The sequence below is a fragment of the Rissa tridactyla genome, chromosome 4 (genome assembly GCF_028500815.1).
Source record: "Rissa tridactyla isolate bRisTri1 chromosome 4, bRisTri1.patW.cur.20221130, whole genome shotgun sequence".
NCBI lineage: Eukaryota > Metazoa > Chordata > Aves > Charadriiformes > Laridae > Rissa > Rissa tridactyla.
This window is the reverse complement of record NC_071469.1, coordinates 71,922,574-71,942,700: the sequence shown is the minus strand read 5'-3', so window position 1 is coordinate 71,942,700 and position 20,127 is coordinate 71,922,574. Positions and strand designations below refer to the sequence as shown.

Genomic DNA, 20,127 nt, shown 5'->3' with positions numbered 1-20,127 from the left:
CAAACCGAAATACTGCGGGTGCCCGCAGCTCTCCGGATACTGAAGCAGCAAAGTTTGCAGAAATTGAAAACCCCACTTCTGCATTGTGACGGTTTTATTTGGGGTTGTAACGTCCTCGATTTAGTTCCTCCTGACAAGCCATTGTCCAGCTCGAAAGAAGGTGGAAATGCCAGTAAAAATGCAGAAAACCATCTCATTAGCAGCCCACAGCCTCTCAGCTGGCTTCAAAATAAGGAAAGCTTCCATAAAAAACTGGGGGGTGGTTAAACCCTGCGATGGGGAGAGAAGTCGGTAACATTTTGTGAAGGGTCAGAAGGACTTTGTGGGAGTCTGACCTTCAGCCAGTCTAACCAGCTCCCTCCACGCTACTGGACACACCTGAGCATGGCAGTAACGGCCCCCAAAACCCCCCCAAACCACAGGGTTTAACAGCAAAATGGGGCAGCTCCTCGTTGCCATGAAAAGCCACCCAAGATAGTGCCAAATCTCACACACAACCCCCCCTCCCCATTTTCGACCATTACATACGTGTTACTATTACTGGTCAAAGAGGAGCAAAAGTCCTTACGGTAAACATCAGCTGGCAGCCTCCCAGGATGTAGTCCAGGAAGGAGAAATCTCTGGTTATCTGTAAGAAAACCCCCCCAAAAGTGTTTCAGCAATCTTCACCATTGCAGAACAAAAGAAGTAAACATATGGAAAGTGCCCAAGCCTGCGGTCATTGAGAGTTTGGGCCTTCAGGGACCTTCAGCCACATGGCAAAGCAATGGGAAGAACCACTTGGGTCTTCCACGGCAGCGTTTTGGCACTTCACGAGTCATGTGGGGCCAAAGAGGGTCATGTGTTGGTCCAAAGCTGGGGTGAGAGACCTAGAGAGGGATCCTTGAGAGCTGGAAGTGTCCATCATGGTGAACTGAATGGAAGATCCTCTCCCCATGGCCAAAACGGTCTCACACCACCTGCAGGTCTGGTGCAGGAAGAGCTCTGTTGGCACTTTCTCTGCTGTGCTGCTGCCAAACGAAAGGGAGGACTTCACTGACACCTCAGCTCAGAAGAAGGACCTCTCCCACCCACATCCAACCCTTGCCCCAAGGAGACACCAAGCAGTTGGTAGGTGCCCGCAGCTTGGGCTTCATGTAGATGCTGCCCATGTTGAACAAAACCTCCTCCTGGGTCTGCGGCCACCCTGGCGCAAGGTGGCACCAGCAACTCGGTACACTGGATGCTCCAAGTGGGGAGAAACCCAAGCAGAAAGGAAATCACACTTCTATTCATGTTCCGCAGGACCTGCGCTTGGAAACGCAAGTTGGAGGCAGAAGGGATGGGGGGAGCTCGGGAAGAACCGAGCTCGGGCAGGAGCAGAAGGAAACATCCCAGCATTGTACTCACTTTGCAGGACTTGACTATGATGATCCCAGAGTTCTTGTAATTCTTTTTCTTCTTTTGCTTTTTGGGGTTAATGCACTCTAGCTCGAGCTGTAACACAGGACACAGACACGGCGTGAGAGCGGTGCTGGGCTGTGCCAGGTGGCTGCAGATGCCACCAGTGGCCGCATCTTGCGGGCACCCTCCCTTCACAGGTTTCAAAGTGCTGAAGAGACCTAAATGAATCTCAGCAAGCTACTGCTATTTAATTATGGAAATGGAGGTGCAGGAGCTGCTTGGGAAGGGGCTACTTTTCCCTTCCAGGGATTTTCACCACGCCCAGGACCTGGTGATGGCAGCTGAGACACCCCAATGAGGTTATGGGGGTCTACGGGATGGTGAAACAGGTCAAACACCTGAATAATTAGGGCAGGCCACCACCTTTCTTCAAAAGCTCTGGGAAAACAAAATGCCTCTTGAATATTCATAAAATTGCTGCGATATTTCATTTTTTTTAAAAAACCTAAAACTGAATAAAAACTCTTGTCAAAGAAGAATGTTTACATGAGGGTTGGTCTAGGGGAGAGGGCAGGACTGGGTACGGGAAGCACGAAGAGAAAGTCCTGTCCGTTCTTCCAGCTGCAGAAAAATGGGAACATTTTAAATACTAAAATCCTTCGGATGCCTGACTGTGAACTGCACTGTTCATTTCACTGACTGAACAAAATCAAAATACAGATCTGCTGACAAAATCCCATAACTCTAACCCCTAACCCAGGCAGATGGTCCAGCCCAGACCCGCTAGCGGGTAGCTTCCACATGGGTCCACACAGGCACCACGTGGGACAGTGGTGGCCGGTCTGTTCTCCCTTCTCCAGCATCCTGCTCAGACCAGCCCAGTGATGGCCCCAGACCCACTCAGACCACCTGGTGATGGCCCTGGACATGCTTAGACCACCTGGTGGTGGCCCTGGACCTGCTCAGACCATGTGGTGATGGCCCTGGACCTGCTCAGACCGCCTGGTGATGGCCCTGGACATGCTTAGACCACCTGGTGGTGGCCCCGGACCTGCTCAGACCAGCCGAGTGATGGCCCCAGACCCACTCAGACCATCTGGTCGTGGCCTTGGACATGTTCAGACCAGCCTGGTGATGGTCCCAGACCATTCAGCGATGGCCTCAGACCTGCTCAGACCAGCCTGGTGATGGCCCTGAATCTGCTCAGAGCAGCTCGGTGATGGCCCCAGACCTGTTCAGACCAGCCGGTGATAGCCCTGGACCTGTTCAGACCATTCAGTGATGGCCCTGGACCCGCTCAGACCATTCAGTGATGGCCCTGGACCCGCTCAGACCATTTGGTGATGGCACTGGAGCTGCTCAGACCAACCCAATGAAGGCCCTGGAGATGGCAATGAGGCTTTCCTGCTATCTCAGCCAGGCTGGACTGTGCTGCTCCCAACCTGCAAGCACAGCAGCATGTGGCGCGTGGTCTGCAGCATGTGGCGCGTGGTCTACAGCAAGGGCAGCTCTGTCCCCGCTTCTTTATTTACCCTCCTCAGTGTGGTCACATGAAAGGATGAGATAGACCACGAGGAGCCACCCCAGGGAGAAGGGATGCTGAAGGGTGATGCACAGCGGTGGTGAGCAGTGGCCGCTTGCTTTTGGAGCCACCTTCTTCCACCCAGAGTCCACAGTACTCTGCTCAGAGAGTGGCAACAGCTGGGCAACAGCTTTACCGGGGAACGGAGGGCGCCCTTTTGCGACAATCCAGGCAAGGGGAAGAGGCAAAGAGAGCCCGTCCCCAGCTGGATCCTTGTTATGCACGGGGGCCCAGCAGCACCGACACGCAGCAAGGCGTTTTACTCTCTTCTACCCAGCATCTCCCAGGGTCCCATGGAGAGAAAAGAAGATTTTATTGCTAGGCTGGTAGGTTGCAAATACAGTGGGAAAACAGGCTCAACACTTCCCTCTGGCACCATCAGCTTGCGCAGTCCTGGACAGGACACTTCATGCCTTTGTGCCTCAGTTTCCCCAGCCAGGAACCTTTTCTCATTGTACCACGCATGGTGTTTTATACAACGCCACGGCTCGGCCAAGACCTCCTCTTGGTTTCGTAATCCTAGCAATGACGGCAGTGAAAAGCTCTGCTTATCCAGGACTTTTCACGACATGCCTTCGATCAGGTGGCACCTGCCAAGGCTTTTGGCCAGCACTTTGGGGGAAGACGGGGACACCTTTGGCCACAAAACCGGCGTGGAGTTGCACAGGAGCTGGCACTCCTGGTGACCAGGCAGCCCATGCTGCAGATGCAGCCCCAGAAGCATGTCACACCACCCCATCTGACCCCTCAAATCATAGGACACCCCCCCCAATCACGGGTGCTGCTGCAAACATCTCAGCAGAGCTCGATTTTCAGCCAGGGCTGCCTTAGCCCTCTCTCTACCTCAGATAATTTAGATACAACAGTGGCCTGAGTCACTCATGGTGCCGGTGGGAGGAGAAAGGAGGTTGCACTTGGCTTTTCTCAGCACAGCTTGAGGAGCTCAGCGCCAAGTACCAAAATCTACCACCAACGGTGAGGAGCCCCTTCCTCGTTCTGCCCTGAAAGTCCATCGGCACTCACTGGAAAGGCATCTTGGGCTTCGCACATCTTGGCCACCGAGGTCTGGAACTCCCCGATGAAGTCGTGTCCCCCATCACTGTCATAGTCGTAACACATCACCTAGGGCGGGAGGAGCACAAACCAGCCTCAGACGCAGTACCTGTCTCCTGCCGGGAGACCTGCTGAACTTCTCAGCCTCTCCTGATGGAGACCCCAAACAAGTGTTTTTTTGGTTTTGAGAGTGGTTCTGCTTTGGTTGGTTTGTTTGAGTTTTTTTTTTTTAAATAAACCAGCTATGGGGTTTTAGATGTTTAACGGTCTATCCTCGAGGTCGACCACCACGGTACAAGCCTGAAGGACCCCCCTTCCCCATTACCTTTATCAGCTTCTCTACATCTCCATCGCACAGTGACACCAAAGGCACAGTAAACGGCTTCCAGACGGGGTCCAACGTGTACTTGATCACCTGTGGGGTGGGAACGGAGGGATGCTGTTACAACGGGCACGTTGTTGCAGGGGGAGATGACACAAAGCGGGAGACACATCCCCAAGAGCGACCCTGGACCAGCTTCTCAGTGGAGCAGGGCAGGCAGAAAGCCCCATCTCAGCCCTCTTCGGCCTCCTTAGTTTAGGCCCAGCGGTTCCCCCTTCTCAGGCTGTAGCATGTGCGAGTTACGACAGATTCATTTGCATCATGTCGGGTGATTTCTCCACCTCCAGGAGCAACCAAACACACCCGCCCGAGACAACAGCCACAGCAGACTGGGCAGCACGGGCATAACCATGCCCAGAGCATGGGCACAACCACTTACCCCACCAGTTCAAGGCCAGCACCTATTTATGACCTCTGCATCCCATTTCTTGCACCCTACTCATTGCTTCCCCCTCCCAGGACCCCACCTACATCCATATGGGGTCTGACCACTGAGAAGATGGAGCAGTGGGATGCCACAACCAGCCGGGAAAGCCAGACAGCCCTGGGCACGTCCAGCTCTCTTGCCTCATCTGTGTAACATCTGCTGCCCGAGCTGCAGAAATATTAATTGATGCTTTTTGACATTTCCTCAGGGAATGCAATCGCTTGGCGGAAACCTAAGCCAATGCAAGCAGGCTCCAGGCACATCGGAGGTGTCTTCAGGGCAGGTGGAGACCCACTTTTGCAAAGGTGTTGTGCTCAAAAAGAGAGGTTCACGTGACTATTAGGGAAGTTGGGCAGCAGATTAACCCTCCTCTGTGCAAGGGGGGATGTCTGGCATGGAGGACCTTGGACCTTCGCAGCCGGAGCAGCAACAGTACAGCCCAGGGAGGAAGAGGTCCATGGCTGCTGCTGCCGCCGGCAACCAGCCTGCGGGACCTGCAACAGGCAGCTTGTTCTACAGACGGGCTCTTGCACGAGACCGGGGGAGAGCCTGACACTGCGAGCACCGTTTAGTCGAGAATTTGCAAACACCTCCTCCGGGAGGCTGGGAAGAGCAGGGGGAGCCCACGCACCCCGAGATGGTGCCCGCGCGCGCTGCCAGCCGCCAGGGCCCCAGGGTGGGTGGGGGAAGGACCCAGCGTCTCCATCGCACGGCGCCCAGCTGGGCGTTCACACTTGCGCTTCGATAACAGGCTGTAACGAGTGCGCCAATCCTTCCCCGCCAGACACCTCCGTGGTGGCATGAGAAATGCCAGCATCAGACTGAGAGGTGGTTATATTCACTGTGATCCAGAATCACAGAAACACAGAGTGGTAGGGGTTGGAAGGGACCTTCAGAGGTCATCACTCCTGCACCGAAAGATGCACGAATGGGGAACCTTATTTTTTTGCATCCAGCCTCCGAACCCAAAGATGCTCGCCCGGTATGGGATTCCCCCGAGGACAGCGGGATACGTTCGGGGCTGGTCAGGAGGAGGCTGTTGGAGCACCCATTACTTGAAAGAAAGCCTGGCTAGACCCTTATCCAGAGAGACAGGACAGTGGAGGAACTGGGCAGCAACCCAGAGGAAAAATCAGTAGGTACATGTGCTCCGACCTGCTTAGAGAGATCCCAGCAACGGCTGGCACGTGGCTGCCTTCCCAGTTCCCATGCCCCTTCCCGCTTCCCAGGAGGAAGGGCTGGAGGTCACTCCAAATCCCCGCATCCCAGACCCACGTCGTGGCGAGTCAAAGCCCAGCCACCCACGCTAAACCAGGAGGAGACAACCAACCCAGGTCCCAGCTCGGTCCCTCAGGAACAGGAGAGAAAGGTGAAGGTTGGTAGGAATTAAATATGCACAGAAACGCGTGTGGGAAGGACGGCCCGGATCCATACCGCAGGACACACATCCTGGTGCTTTTGCGCACACGGGCGTGCGAGTGAAGGAAATCCTCACGGCCTTGGCACAGCAGTGGGAAACCCAACGTACGGAGAGACTTTGTAAATAAAACCCCCCTCTCCCTTCGCGCGAGGTCACACCGTGTTCTGTTACAGTAATTTGCCGCAGCGGGACAACGGGCTCCTTAACCGAGCCTTGAGGGCACGAGAAAAAAAGGAGGGGTGAGAAGGGCCAGGAAAAAGAGGGGCGGGAGGTGGGGTGTGAGGGGACCCTCGGACACAGACATGGGGGCTGCTGTGAGCCCCGTCTTGCAGCCATCGCCCCCTCCCTTTTCTGCCTGCTGCCAGGAACTACGTGCAAATTGGGGGGAGGCGGGGGGGGAAGCAAGCCTTGAAACAAGCTTTGGGGAGGGGGCAAAAAGCCTTTGGAAAGTACTTATCAGCCTGGTGCTGAAGTAGAAGCCAGCCTGCTTCTCCCTGCCCGTGCCGTGCCTCTGATCCATAACATCACCGGTGTTAGCAGCTTGAGAACACAACCAGAAGATGAAAATGTGGCAGCAGGTGTAACTGAGGGACGGGGAGGGATCGGCTGCCTCTGACCGTACCCACCGGTCCCCTGGTGCGGGTCTCTGCCTCCTCGGCCGGGGCTCGTGCACTGAAGCTGGAGGTGCCTGAGCATCCTCCCAGGTCAGCCAAGGATCTGGCAAACGCTCCTTTCAACCTTTCCCTACTGCCGTTCGCTGAGCCCCACTTCCCACCACTTCTCTCCACTGTCTCCCCACGTTGCAGCTCATCCTGCTGCTCCTGCAAATGGAGGGAGAGCGGTCCGGGACACTGCTCGCAGCCAGCCTGAGCCAGGAGGTTAACGCGGGTTGGAAGAGCATCTCCCTCTGCTTGGTAGATACAGTAGTGACTAGCACAGAAAAGATCTCAAGACCTTGCTGGCCTCAGTAAATCTTCATCCGCTGGAGTCCAGCAGCCTCGGCTGGACCCTGAGAAGGCAGCCATGAGATTTTGAAATGCCTGGATCCCACCCCGCTTTATGGGTGAGTGATGAGCTAATGCCATAAAGGGCAAGAGGGGCTGACATAAGGATGGTGGTGTCTCAGCAGCTCAGGTTAGAGTTGTGCTCACCTCTGTTCTGTGGACCAGCATCCATTTCCCATCGTCACCCGGTTTATAAAACTCCAGGAAGGGGTCTGACTTTCCAAACAGGTCCTGGGGGAGAAGAACGGGATGGGTTACGGGGTGCTCTGCAAGCAGCGACAACTGTTCCAAGAGAGACTTCCTTTCCCCGGCAGCGCCAACCCTGCAGACACCCCCCTGTCCTCAGCAGAGCGGCTCCAGCAGCGCCCTGTCACCCCTCTGTGTCCTGGTCACGTGAAGGCCGCTGATGCTGGCGCTGCCTCTTGGCACCGATGCGGCGGGCGAGCCGGCGCCCGTTGGGATCTGCCGGCAGGCACCCACTGCCCAGCGAGCTCTCTGGATGCAGATGCCACGGAAAACAACCCCAGCTGGCAGCCAGCTGCGCTTGGGCTTGGAAAAAACATCCACAGCTTCAAAGGAAAAAACAGAATTACGAAGTGCACGAGTGTCTTGAGGGGAAAACGGGGGGGAGGGGGGGAAAGAAAAAAAAAAAATCCACCCTCCTACACACAGCGGTAAAGCGTGACCAGAGGAAATCTTTAAGGAGCAAGCTGCCCTGGTGTTGACAGAGATCATGTAACACCCTCCGAGATACGCGGCCCTGGGTCAGTGCGCGCTGCCTTTGCTGCCGGCGCCGCCTTAGATATTCCCTCGATAAAGGGCTGTTGGTTTATGAGAAATCTGTACACACACGTGCGCGTCCCTGCTGGGTAGCGGCACGGCGGCTATTTCAGGGCACCCGCAGCCCGGCGAGGAGGGTGGCGCCGGTGGCACCGACACAGGGAAACTCCAGCATTTCTAAGCAGAACTTCATTCCCATTCCGAAAAGCTAAGGAGTGGCTAACAAGAAACCAGGCCCCAAATATTCCAAACAATTTACTGAGAACTCAAGCCATTTCAGCCGGGCTTTCCTCCCAGAGGGAGGTGGGTGCCTGAGTCCTGCAAAGAGCTGGAGGAACTTCTTATGGGTTTGAACAGGTTTTTGGGCTGCCAAGTGATGCAGCGGGGATGCAGGGAGCTGCTCATGGAGGAGGAGGATGGACGGATGCCCCAGGAGCCCCTGCCCACAGCCAGCCTGTGAGGTGGCATCTGGGACGGACGCAGGCTCTAGTGATGCCCCAGCAGAAAACCCATTAATGGTTCTAACCCAAATCCTGTTTCCAAAGCCAGCCAGAAAAGTAAAGCACTGCAAAGTGTTTTGTCTTAGAGAAACTATAACGTGCTTCAGTCAAAATTCTTCTGCCAGAAGAGCAGCCCATAAAGGCTCACGGGGATGCTCTCCCGTGAGAGGAGGCTATTTTTCTCCTCCCCTTTTTCACATGTCCGTGGGAGAGAAAACCAAGCTGGTCTTTCTGAGGGGTTACGGCACAGCTCTGATCCCGCTCACCCGCAGCCTGGGCTTGGCGCTTTCAAGCTTCACTGACGGACGAAAGGCCCGGCGGTGGGTACCTGACCCTACCTACGCTGGCTTAACCTGCAGCCCAGCGCAGCCTCGCCAGCGCCAGCCCAGCCTGGGCTGGTGGAGGCACCGGCTGAGGGGACGGGCGGCAGCTTGGGAGGGTGTCTGCTGCCAACCCACGTGGAGCAAGCAGCCTGCTTTACAAGTCCGGTCAGCCTTGCTCCGTTCAAAGCAGGGTGGGAGATGCCTTCAAGCCGCAGGATTGCGGGCTGCTATTTTAAAACGTCAAACCCACAAACACCTCACCCCGGCAAGCCTGGCGGGAGACGGAAAGTGAGCAGCCAAAGGAGCACAGAAGACCGGATCGAGGTGCAAACTGGTCCAAGAATCTAAACCACCCTAACTGGTCCTTGCACACCCCGGACAAGGAAGTGGGGAGGTGGCACTTCCACCAAACGCAGCTCCCCAAAGCACAGCTCCCAGCACCAATCCTGGCTCGCAGCGCTTGCTCTGCCCCAGCCGTGCCGAAGCATCGCGGCCCTCCTGCACAGCTCTGGGTTCACCAGGGCTGGTCCCAGGTGAAAGTACCTCCTCTTCGGCAAGTCATTTTTTCTTAAAACAGCTTTCTTTTTTCTTAATCTGACACAAGGTAGGAGAGCCTCGGGCTGGTTCTGCGGCTGACACGCTCCCGCTGCGCAGCTTGGGCATTTAAAGCAAGGCAGTGAGCGGCGGGTGGAGGAACCGTGGACGTGTGATGGGGACGAGGACCTGCCCGCAGGCTGAGATGTCCCAGCCTCGGGGCAGTCACAGCAGAAGGAGCTGCTGGGGGCCGAGCACGGCCCCAGGCTGGGTTTGCGGCACGGCTGCCCGTAAGGGACGCTCACAGCTTCGGCTCTGCCTGTGCGGCAAGATGATCCCATGGTCCCACCACAAAATCCTGTGAGATCTGATGCCGTCACACCATGTCCGAGCCTCTGGCCGCGCTCCCCAGTGCTGCGTGGTGCGGGAGGGTGTTACCCCCCAGGCTGCAGCGTCACCCCTGTGGTTTTTTTGCTTAGCCACCTCTTCGCTGCCTTTCCTAAGCTGAAAGGAGTTCTACCCAGCTCCCACAGGTGCATTTCATCTATCACCAATAACGACCCCAAAATAACGTTTTTTGTCCGATTTCCTTATTCAGAGACCTTTTTAGTTTGCGTGAAGTGACACGAACATCCTTTGCCCATGAGCAGGGCTTTGGGCACTGCGACGCTGCGCTGCGTTATGGGAATCAGCAAAGAAACCGCGTTAGCTCTTGGTGACAGCAGGCGGTCCCCAGGGAAGGAGTTTTCAGCTGACACCTATTGATAAACTGGAGGGAGACCCAGAACGAACAGGATTATTCACAGTCCTTATCCCAATAGATGCTGAATTTCCGTACCGTGACTGCGGGTCTGAAGGGCAGCAGACCCCCAGCTACCACGTCCTAGTTGAAGATGTCACCTTCGCATAACCTGGTAGAGGAACTTGGTTGCCAACCAGATGAGAAAGGCAACTCCTGCCCATGGAGCAAGTAATGCCACCAATGAAGACAACTTCCTAACACAGCTGGTGAAGGAACCTACTAGGGGAAGTGCCCTACTGGACCTACTGTTTGTTAACAGAGAAGGTCTTGTGGGGGATGTAAAGGTTGGAGGTCATCTTGGGCAGAGTGACCATGAAATGATAGAGTTTTCAATTCTTGGTGAAGGGAGGCGGGGAGCCAGCAAAACTGCCACCTTGGATTTCCGAAGGGCAGACTTTAGCCTGTTTAGGAGCATGGTTGAGAGTGTCCCTTGGGAGGCAGTTTTGAAGAGCAAAGGTGCCCAGGAAAGCTGGTCATACTTCAAGCAGGCGCTCTTAGAAGCACAGGTGAAGGCCATCCCCATGTCCCGAAAGACGGGCCGATGGGGAAGAAGGCCAGCCTGGCTAAATAGAGAGCTTTGGCTGGACCTCAGGAAAAAAAGGAAGGCTTACATTCTCTGGAAAAGGGGCTTAGCAACTTATGAGGATTATCAAGATATAACAAAGCTATGCAGGGGGAAGATTAGAAGGGCCAAAGCTCAATCAGAACTCAGCTTGGCCACTGCAGTTGAAGATAACAAGAAGAGATTTTTCCAGTATATCAACAGAAAAAGGAAGACTAGGGAAAATATAGGTCCACTGATGAATGAGACAGGTGCCCTAGTGGTGGAAGACACAGAGAAGGCAGAGTTACTGAATGCCTTCTTTTCTTCGGTCTTCACTGATAAAGCCGTCCCTCACACATCCCATACCCTGGAGGCAAGGGGGAAGGTCTGGAGAGAGGAAGATTTTCCCTTAGTTGAGGAGGACCGGGTCAGAGACCACTTGGCCAAGCTGGACATTCATAAATCCATGGGCCCTGACGGAATGCACCCGCGAGTGCTGAGAGAGCTGGCAGATGTTATCGCTAGACCACTCTCCATCGTCTTTGAAAAGTCATGGGGAACAGGAGAGGTGCCTGAGGACTGGAGGAAGGCTAACGTCACTCCAATCTTCAAAAAAGGCAAGAAGGAGGACCCAGGGAACTACAGGCCGGTTAGTCTCACCTCTGTCCCTGGGAAGGTAATGGAGCGACTCATTCTGGATGTCGTCTCCAAACACATAGAGGAACAGGAAGTTATTGGAAGTGGTCAGCATGGATTTACCAAGGGCAAATCATGCCTGACCAATCTGATAGCTTTCTATGATGTTATAACGGGTTGGCTGGATGAGGGGAGAGCCGTAGATGTCATCTACCTTGACCTTAGCAAGGCTTTTGACACTGTCTCCCATAACATCCTCATTAGGAAGCTGAGGAAGTATGGGCTAGACGAGGTGACAGTGAGGTGGATCGAGAGCTGGCTGAGTGACAGAACCCAGAGGGTTGTGATCAGCGGCATAGAGTCCAGTTGGAGGCCTGTAACGAGTGGTGTCCCTCAGGGGTCAATACTTGGACCAATTTTGTTCAATATATTCATTAATGACCTAGATGAGGGGACAGAGTGTATCCTCAGCAAGTTTGCTGATGATACCAAGCTGGGAGGGGTGGCCGACACTCCAGAGGGCCGTGCTGCCATCCAGCGTGACCTGGACAGGCTGGAGAGCTGGGCAGAGAAGAACCTAATGAGGTTCAACAAAAGCAAGTGTAGGGTCCTGCACCTGGGAAGGAAGAATGCCAAACACCAGTATATGTTAGGGGCGGACATGCTGGGAAGCAGCTCTGAGGAGAAGGACCTGGGGGTCCTGGTAGACAGCAAATTATCCATGAGCCAACAATGTGCCCTTGTCGCCAAGAAGGCCAATGGCATCCTGGGCTGCATAGGGAAGAGTAGGTCGAGGGAGGTCATTCTTCCCCTCTACTCTGCACTGGTGAGGCCACAACTGGAGTACTGTGTCCAGTTCTGGGCTCCCCAGTTCAAGAGGGACAGGGAACTACTGGAGCGAGTCCAGCGTAGGGCAACCAAGATGATTATGGGACTGGAGCACCTCCCTTATGAGGAAAGGCTGAAAGAGCTGGGACTCTTTAGCCTGGAGAAGAGAAGGTTGAGGGGGGACCTGATTAATGTTTACAAGTACCTAAAGGGTGGGTTTAAGGAGGACGGAGCCAGGCTCTTTTCAATGGTTCCCAGCGACAGGACAAGGGGCAATGGGCACAAGCTAGAACATAGGAAGTTCCGTTCAAATACACGGAAAAACTTCTTTACAGTGAGGGTGACAGAGCACTGGAACAGGCTGCCCAGGGAGGTTGTGGAGTCCCCTTCTCTGGAGATTTTCAAGACCCGCCTGGATGCAGCCCTGAGGGACGTGCTTTAGGCAACCCTGCTCTAGCAGGGGAGTTGGACTAGATGATCTCTAGAGGTCCCTTCCAACTCTGAAGATTCCGTGATTCCGTGATACCAGTGGACGTACGCCTGAGGTACCAGCACCGCAGGAAGGTGCCAGGTCCTTGGCCCTGCTCTTCACAATGGCCACGGCTGCAAAGGGAGCCTGAAGCACGAAGGAAGGGCACCAAGCCTGCTGTGAAATCCCACCCCTTGCTTTTTCTTGGGGCGCTGGAAGAAAACTGTTGCATTAGGGATGCCTTCATTGACATGCCTGGGGTTGAGAGGTTCAGAGAAAGCCACCAGCTCAAGGACACCTTCCAGCCCACTTACGAAACGGAGTTATTCAGGGATTTCTTAACAGGGGCATTTGGCTCCTTGCTGTAGGCAGAGTAAGCAGGAAGGCGAGAAAACAGCAGGTCCCAACAGGTGGGAAAAACACTGGGATAAACCAGGCAACCATCCCAGGTGGATGGGACATCCTGGACAACGGGACTGGACAAACCACGTCTTCTGCCCCTGCAAATACCCTTCTGCCTGGAAGCTTGCTTTACCCTGGTTTGAAAACTGAGGGCCGTCCTGCCAAAAACGCAAGCGCCGGAGAGACCAGGAAGAAGGGAAAAGTAACATTCCCATCAATCGCTTAGCAACAGCACTGGTTTAGAGGAATGGCTCCGGTTGCCTGGTAAATAAGGTCAGATTCGTTGTTGAGAAAGGCTCACGGTTTCCTGTGCATCATATCCAAAGCGAAACTCGTGCATGACCTGCCTCCGTGAGGCCAAGACTTCTTCCTCGGAAAAGACAGGCCCGGCTGTTGGATACACAAGCAGATGTTCGCTCCGTTTCCAGAGGGGCTGAAGCCACAGGCCAGGAGTGGGCAGCGCTTCTGAGATACGGGTTCAAGGGGCATCAAAGCTGCCAGGTCCCTCAGGAGACATTTCCAAACGACAGCTGCTGAAGTAGCAAATCTGCTGTCTTTCAGACATGCTGGCACACAGATCCTGTGCCACACGTAATCCTTCCATCTCAGCGCTCGGGATGAAGGAAGTGATACTGTGCCAATAGGGAAACTGAGGCACGGGCGTACCCAGCAGCCAGTGGCACCGCCAGGACTTGAACCCCTCCAGTCTCACCCTAGTGCTTTCACCAGCAGGACCTTTCTCTGTCACTGTCGTACCCAAAAGCAGATCTTTAGATCCCTTAGCCTACAAAGGGCAGAGGTTTAACATCGCATACCCCGGACACCACCCCACTCACCTTTTTATCCAGTTTTCTGCCGGCCATGCTCAGAGTAATCACCCTGTTATCCGAGAGCTCTTGGGCCGCTATCTGAAAGACAAGGGAGGCTGCATTCATTTTCAGCACAAAAAGCAAGCGAACCCCAAGCCAGAAGAGAACCCGGAGCCCGGGGACGCGCGCTCTGGAGACACACAGCTGCACGACTGCCGCACAGCTCCTGCAAAACTGTGCTGGATGATCTAACGCACGCAGTATTTCACTGCTGGGGAGTTAAACTGATTTTACCTTTGCAGACCAATTTGGGACCGAAGCCTACTTCCCAGCTTCTCCCTGAAATGGAGAAGGATGGAGAAAAAGGCCGAACTTCCCCTGGACGGGCATTGCCACTTACCCTGCACCAAGGCAGCGACACACCGGCTTTAAAAGAAAATAGGATAAGCTGTTTTTTTAATTTTAGCAGATTACCAGCTGCGATGCTGGTGCTGCAGCCAGAGCCCCTGGGACATCCCACCGACCTCCACAGGCTCATGGCTGGAGCTGGATCCATGTGAAACATGTTCATTTGCAGGGCTGGGAGTCAACAGGTACAATTAAGCCTCTTGAATGGACAACCCAAAGGGAGAATGAGCTGCCAGGACACCCCAAGCAGCCTCTTTCCTCCATGCCATCAGGTCAAAAATGATGCTTCAGGTAACAAACTCGTCCCTTTTCTTGGCTCTCACGTGGCTTTTCTGCACCAGCGCTTGTCCAGGACCTCCAGAAGCCTCCAAGGACAAAGCCAAGAGGAAAGAGGAATCATAAAACCCCTTGGCAGCAAGATGTGCCACTTTGTCCTCCACATCTCAGGCTGGACATGGCAAAAAGCAGCTCCCCATCCCTTAGCGGAGATGCTGGTGGCACCAAGGACTCCAGCCACGTCTCTGCATCATCACTCGAGGAGACGGCCCCACGGATGAAAACTCCACCATTGCTCCTGGGGAGCAACAGCCCAGATTACTTCAGTTTAAGAGACTTTATTCACATACGCTCCAGAAGGACTTCGGCTGCCAGCCACCAGCAGGCCGGTTTTGTCTGGAACGTGGTCTAATGAGTCTCTTGGTATTTTAAGAAAGGGAATGTTTGTAACAAAAAAACCACATTTATTCACTTCTGTTACCAGCCGTTTCCTGAATCACTTGTATTTTTTTCCTCAAGGCTGTGTCCTGCTCAAGCATCTGCTCCCTCACCTCTCCCTCCTCCGCTCCCCAGGCTGGGCTGAGCCGTCCCCTGGCATCCCCGGCCGCAGCATCCTGCTGGGCAGGATCCGGCACCAGCACGGCCGGGATCACGACGTGGACATTCTCCTCCCGCACGCCGCTCCCAAGCGTGGCTGTTCGCTGTTTCTTCAAGGAGGCAGTTCTTCACAGGAGATCCACAGCGTAATTACAGCCAGGCTTGCAGAAATCAAGGGGACAGTTTTCTGCGGAACGAGCAATCCGAGGGTTATTGGCACTTAGGGGAGCAGGGAGTTTGCAGAGACGAGGAGACAGAGACGCAGCCTTGGAATCTGCCTGGGCAGCTCCTCAACAACCTCCCAGCCTTTCCAGGGAGGACACCACCCTACGGCCCACAGAGGATGTGTTCACCGCACGCAGAACTCAACGTTCCTCTCAGCTCCCTATAGATGTGAAGTCAGAAGTTCCCCATCACGAAGACGCGGCATCGGTTTTCTCTCCCACCTGGAGCACAGTCACCAAAGCCAGCGTGAGGAAGAGGAGCTGCAGGGGAGCGGATGGAAGTTGCCCTTCGCTGCTCCCCACAAAAGCACACCCAGCTGGTGTCCAGCGTTTTAGGGCTCACTGGAGGCTACGTAAAAGCCAGACCGTGCCAACGAGCCCCAGGAACATCCTTGTGCCACACTGCCGCAGGCTGCTGGTGGCATCTTCTCTTGGCCAGCATGGACAATAACGCCATCCCCACCGCTGTGCCTGGCAGAGGCGTGCGGCAAGATCTCAGAATTGATTTTCCCAAACGCAGCAGCTCGCTGCAGGATTTTCCCCATCTCTTCAAACCGAGGGACCCCCACGCAATCCCAGCCAGCCAGCCAGCCAAGGTTCTTCTGTTGCATTTACCTTTCTGGTATCTCAGTTCAGAAAAAGGATACTTGGGCAAAATTGAAATGGATGGGGGCGAGGAAGGCAGGTTTTGGCTCCAAACTCCATGTTTTATATGAGTGAGTCCAAAGCAGAAGCCTGCTCCTTGGCTGGTGTCCGCAGCCTATGCTCCAGTGCCGTGCCAAGCAGCAGGGCCCACCACACATGACCCTGTTGTCATCACCAAGCCAGGGCAAAAAAAAAACCCCAAAAACAAAACAGATAGAAAATTGCATCAATGGGATAAAATGAAGCAGATGTCTCAGAGACTTTGATTTTTAATGAAACATTAGTGACAGATCGGGACCTTCCGTTTTTTTTAAAGCGTGTCACCTTTGAACTTGACTGGAAACTTTTCATCTGGTCCAGCCCTTCCCGCTCCAGCATCGGCCAGGGTGTCGAGAGCCCGCTCCTTGGGGATGGCACGCGGCGTCAGGCACCGCTTGTCAGCTTCACTGGGGCTTTTCCTCCGGCGTTTAAAGACTAACTGCAGCAATTAAGGGAGAAAAGCTGGCAGCATCTTCCTAGCTGCTAGAGCAAAGAGCGACGGAGATGCCCTTGCGGCAGCCAGGTCCTGGACTTTTAAACCCTTCCAGTGTTTTTAAACCCAACAGAGGTTTAACTCCTTGCTGGTCTTTTCTTCCACACCTTTGCTGCCCGGCTGTGCATCTCACAAAACGGGTCATACAGAAGAGATCCAAAAAAGGATGGGCGACGCGGCAGGAGGGAAACGCACCTAAATTTAGTCTTTTCTTTTTTTAAAAAAAAAACCAAACACGTGACTAAAGAGCTCCGCAGCAGGAAGGCCGCTGCCTGGAGGGGTCTGCATCGGGAGCATCGCGGCTGTTGCTATGAGAGTTGTTGCTACGGCACAGCTCCCATCCTCTTCCTACAAACAAAACCGCACATCTCCGGCAAAGGAATCGGCCCTCTTACCTCCCGCAGCTCCTGGGAGGGACGCACCAGATAACACACACCAGGAGCACAGATTTGCTTTGTACTTCTCCACATTGAGGGCTTTCTTATTTCAGAGACCGAAGCAGAAGTTGAAGGCTCAGAGCGCCGGGCACCGGGTGGAGACCAGGGCGAGATGGTCCCTACCCCAAATAATCTGTCCTCCAAACAGACCGAAGTGGGCAGGAAAACGGGAGTTAAAGGGAGAAATGTTCATGAGATAAAACCCCAGTCTCCTGGAACCCAGGTGTGTGTCCTGCGTTGCCCCCACGTTATTTTCCGCCTTTACGCAGCCACTAGGTAACGTAAAGGAGTAACCGTACCGTTATCATCCCTTTCCCAGCCGGCTTCCCGTTGCCCAGAAGGAGAGTCCGTGTTATTTTCTTGCTGGAGACAATCTAGAGAAGCCAAAGAAAATAAAGTCATGATTGTAGAAGTGATCACAAGCAGACTCATAAGCAACTGATCATTGCTCACGTTTGTTAATTCAGATGAAGCATCCACAACAGCAGAAGAAAGACATCGTGCTCTGGGCTGACAGTGACACTGGGCATTTCACCACTGTCACCCGAGGCCATGGGGCAGCTGCTGAGCCATCTGGAGCAGCGTCTCCCCTCGAACCCAGGGATGGGCTCTTCGCGCGGAGCAGGGCAGCGGGACCTCACGCAGCTGAAGGACCGTGATTTGTTCCCAGCAAAATCCCAACTTAGCCTTTTCAAACCCCATTTTTTAAACACATCTAACATGAACCCTGCCAGCAACTTGCTTTCAGGCCACGTTCATAGAATCACCAAATGCTTAGAGGTGGAAGGGACCTTAAAGACCATCTTGTTGCACTCCCACTGCCCTGGGCAGGGACACCTCCCACCAGCCCAGGTTGCTCCAAGCCCCATGTTTCCATGGGTGAATCCTGATGCTCCCCCCAGCATCGCTCCGTCCCCCCTGCCAGAGCAAGGCACAGGGGTCAGCACCCCCCGAAGGCACATCCCCCCCCCTTCACTTCAGCCTTGTAAGAGGCCAGACAGGACGATCTGGGAGCTGAATTAACCCCCCTGAGATTTTTTTCCTAGCTCACGGAGTTTCAATCGCCTTCAGATCTAGGGGTCCTGTAAGTTTTTCCCCGGGAGGCGCAGACCCCCACACGAGGGTCCAGCAACCTGCTGGGCGTAGCTGTGCTCCGCTTCCATACCTGGTGGGGACCCCTTCGAGATACAGGGGCCGCCGATTAAAAAAAATGCAGTCCCACCCACCCTTCTGCCTCCGCCTTTGGTCCCACGTCACACAGTCGGAAAATAATAATAATAATAATTAAAGAAAAAAACAACCCACATTTAATGAAATGGCTTAACTTGTTGCTTCTGCCATCCAAGTGACCCAACCATGCTTGTATTCCTCCCATTGCTCCCCAGAAATGGTGTCTTCCCTCCGGGGAGACCTTACTGCAGCCTTTCAGTACTTTAAAGAGGGCTTATAAGAAAGACGGGGACAGACTTTTTAATAGGGCCTGTGGCGACAGGACAAGGGGTAATGGCTTTAAACTAAAAGAGGGAAGATTTAGACTAGAAAGAAGGACGAAATGTTTTACACTGCGAGGGTGGTGGGGCACTGGCCCAGGTTGCCCAGAGAAGCTGTGGCTGCCCCATCCCTGGAGGGGTCCAAGGCCAGGCTGGATGGGGCTTGGAGCAACGTGGTGTGGTGGGAGGTGTCCCTGCCCAGGGCAGGGGGTGGCACTGGGTGGGCTTTAAGGTCCCTTCCAACCCAAACCGTCCTGTGATCCTATGACTCTTGCAACATCAAGGCAAAAAACCCCTTCCCATTGTGACTAGCCAGCCACGTCCTGGTGCTTTGGATCCATAAATGCAGAGGAAGCACCCACCAGCGCAACCAGATGTTTGTGCCAGGCGCAAGGAGGCGAGGTCTCCTCGCAGCCCCGGCCGGCAGAAACCACAGACACCCTCCAGCCTGCCATTTGATCCCTGTTACATTTCGTTTGGCCACAGAGGTCGTTACAGCCTCGCGAATGATCCAGCCACCCTTTCAAATCTTACCACAGACCTAATTAGCTGCAATAAAATAATCCGGCTAATCTGACAGCGCTCCGATGCAAACTCGACGGGTCAGATGCTCGCTGTGCGGTTGCTGCTGCCCGCAGCTGCTCTCCTTCCCTTCTGAGAGCTGCTCGCGCCTCAAAACCGGGCAGGCTCAGGAAAACATCTCACCAGACAAAATCTAGGCATCAGAACCCCCAAAGCAGGGTGGCTGAGCCCGCAAGGCCCCGTTTCACCCCTCTCCTCACCAGGCGCCCTAGCGCACGTGCTACCCCTCCGGTCCATCTCTGCCCCTCGACCGGGCTGTGCTGCAAGCCCACGCCGGCCATGGGGAGAACAGAGAATGTCCAGCAAAAAAAGGAAAATGAGAAGATCCCTCCATTCTAAGCCGGTGTCTTGTTGTGGGCTAAAGGTCACCAAGGATCTCACGTGGGAAGCGCTGCAAAAATTCATCAAAACTGGGCACGCACGTAAGCCAAGTTCTCTTTCGCAGAGTGTAAATACTTGCGTGAGATTACAGAAGTTCAGAGCTCTCTTTTTTTCTGAATGGACTAAACCTACCATAAAGACACAGTAGACAGTTCCGCCGTGCCCATCAGCCACCACGGCGAAACCACCACCTGTTCTGAGCAAGCACCTCGGGCGTGAGACCTGCCAACAGCTGCCCATCCCCACCGTTACCCCAGCCCCAGCATGGTCCGGCCAGTCTCACGGTCCAAGCAAATCGCATTTCAAAGCACCAGAAAGGGTTGGCCTCTTCTGGGAGACCCAACAAGCAGGAGGGTTCACCTTTCTCCCCAGGGCATACGGATGACGTTCCTCTCCGGCGTGAGCCTGCAGAGCCCTGGAGTTCTGCAGAGTTAGGAACAGCAAGGTTTCAGCTCTGATTTCTTACGTCCATAAATTCCGTGCTCGCGCCTTCCACCAAGACCGTGACCTTCACAAGGAGCGCTGCTGAACTGCCCCACACCTGAGGTGGCTGCGTTTCAGCAACAGAACTACCAGGAAATAATGGGTTTCATCTAAATCACTGAACACCAGCCTGGGCCGTTGCCTGCACTGTCTCTTAACTTCTGCAGGGGCAGAATTAGGTCGTCACAGAGCAC

General features: G+C 54.4%; 1 protein-coding gene across 5 annotated transcripts in view; it reads right to left on the bottom strand.

Moving 5' to 3' along the window:
• CPNE2 (copine 2) overlaps positions 1 to 20,127 on the bottom strand; it is a 70,682-nt gene that overhangs the window by 17,028 nt on the left and 33,527 nt on the right. For all 5 annotated transcript variants that reach the window (XM_054199584.1, XM_054199583.1, XM_054199579.1 and 2 more), the window contains 7 exons: positions 17,297 to 17,371; positions 13,906 to 13,977; positions 7,399 to 7,482; positions 4,344 to 4,433; positions 3,989 to 4,087; positions 1,390 to 1,476; positions 569 to 628 (listed from right to left, as the gene is read on the bottom strand). In XM_054199584.1, coding sequence (XP_054055559.1) covers positions 569 to 628; positions 1,390 to 1,476; positions 3,989 to 4,087; positions 4,344 to 4,433; positions 7,399 to 7,482; positions 13,906 to 13,977; positions 17,297 to 17,371 — 567 coding nt within the window. The remainder of the gene's footprint in view (positions 1 to 568; positions 629 to 1,389; positions 1,477 to 3,988; positions 4,088 to 4,343; positions 4,434 to 7,398; positions 7,483 to 13,905; positions 13,978 to 17,296; positions 17,372 to 20,127) is intronic.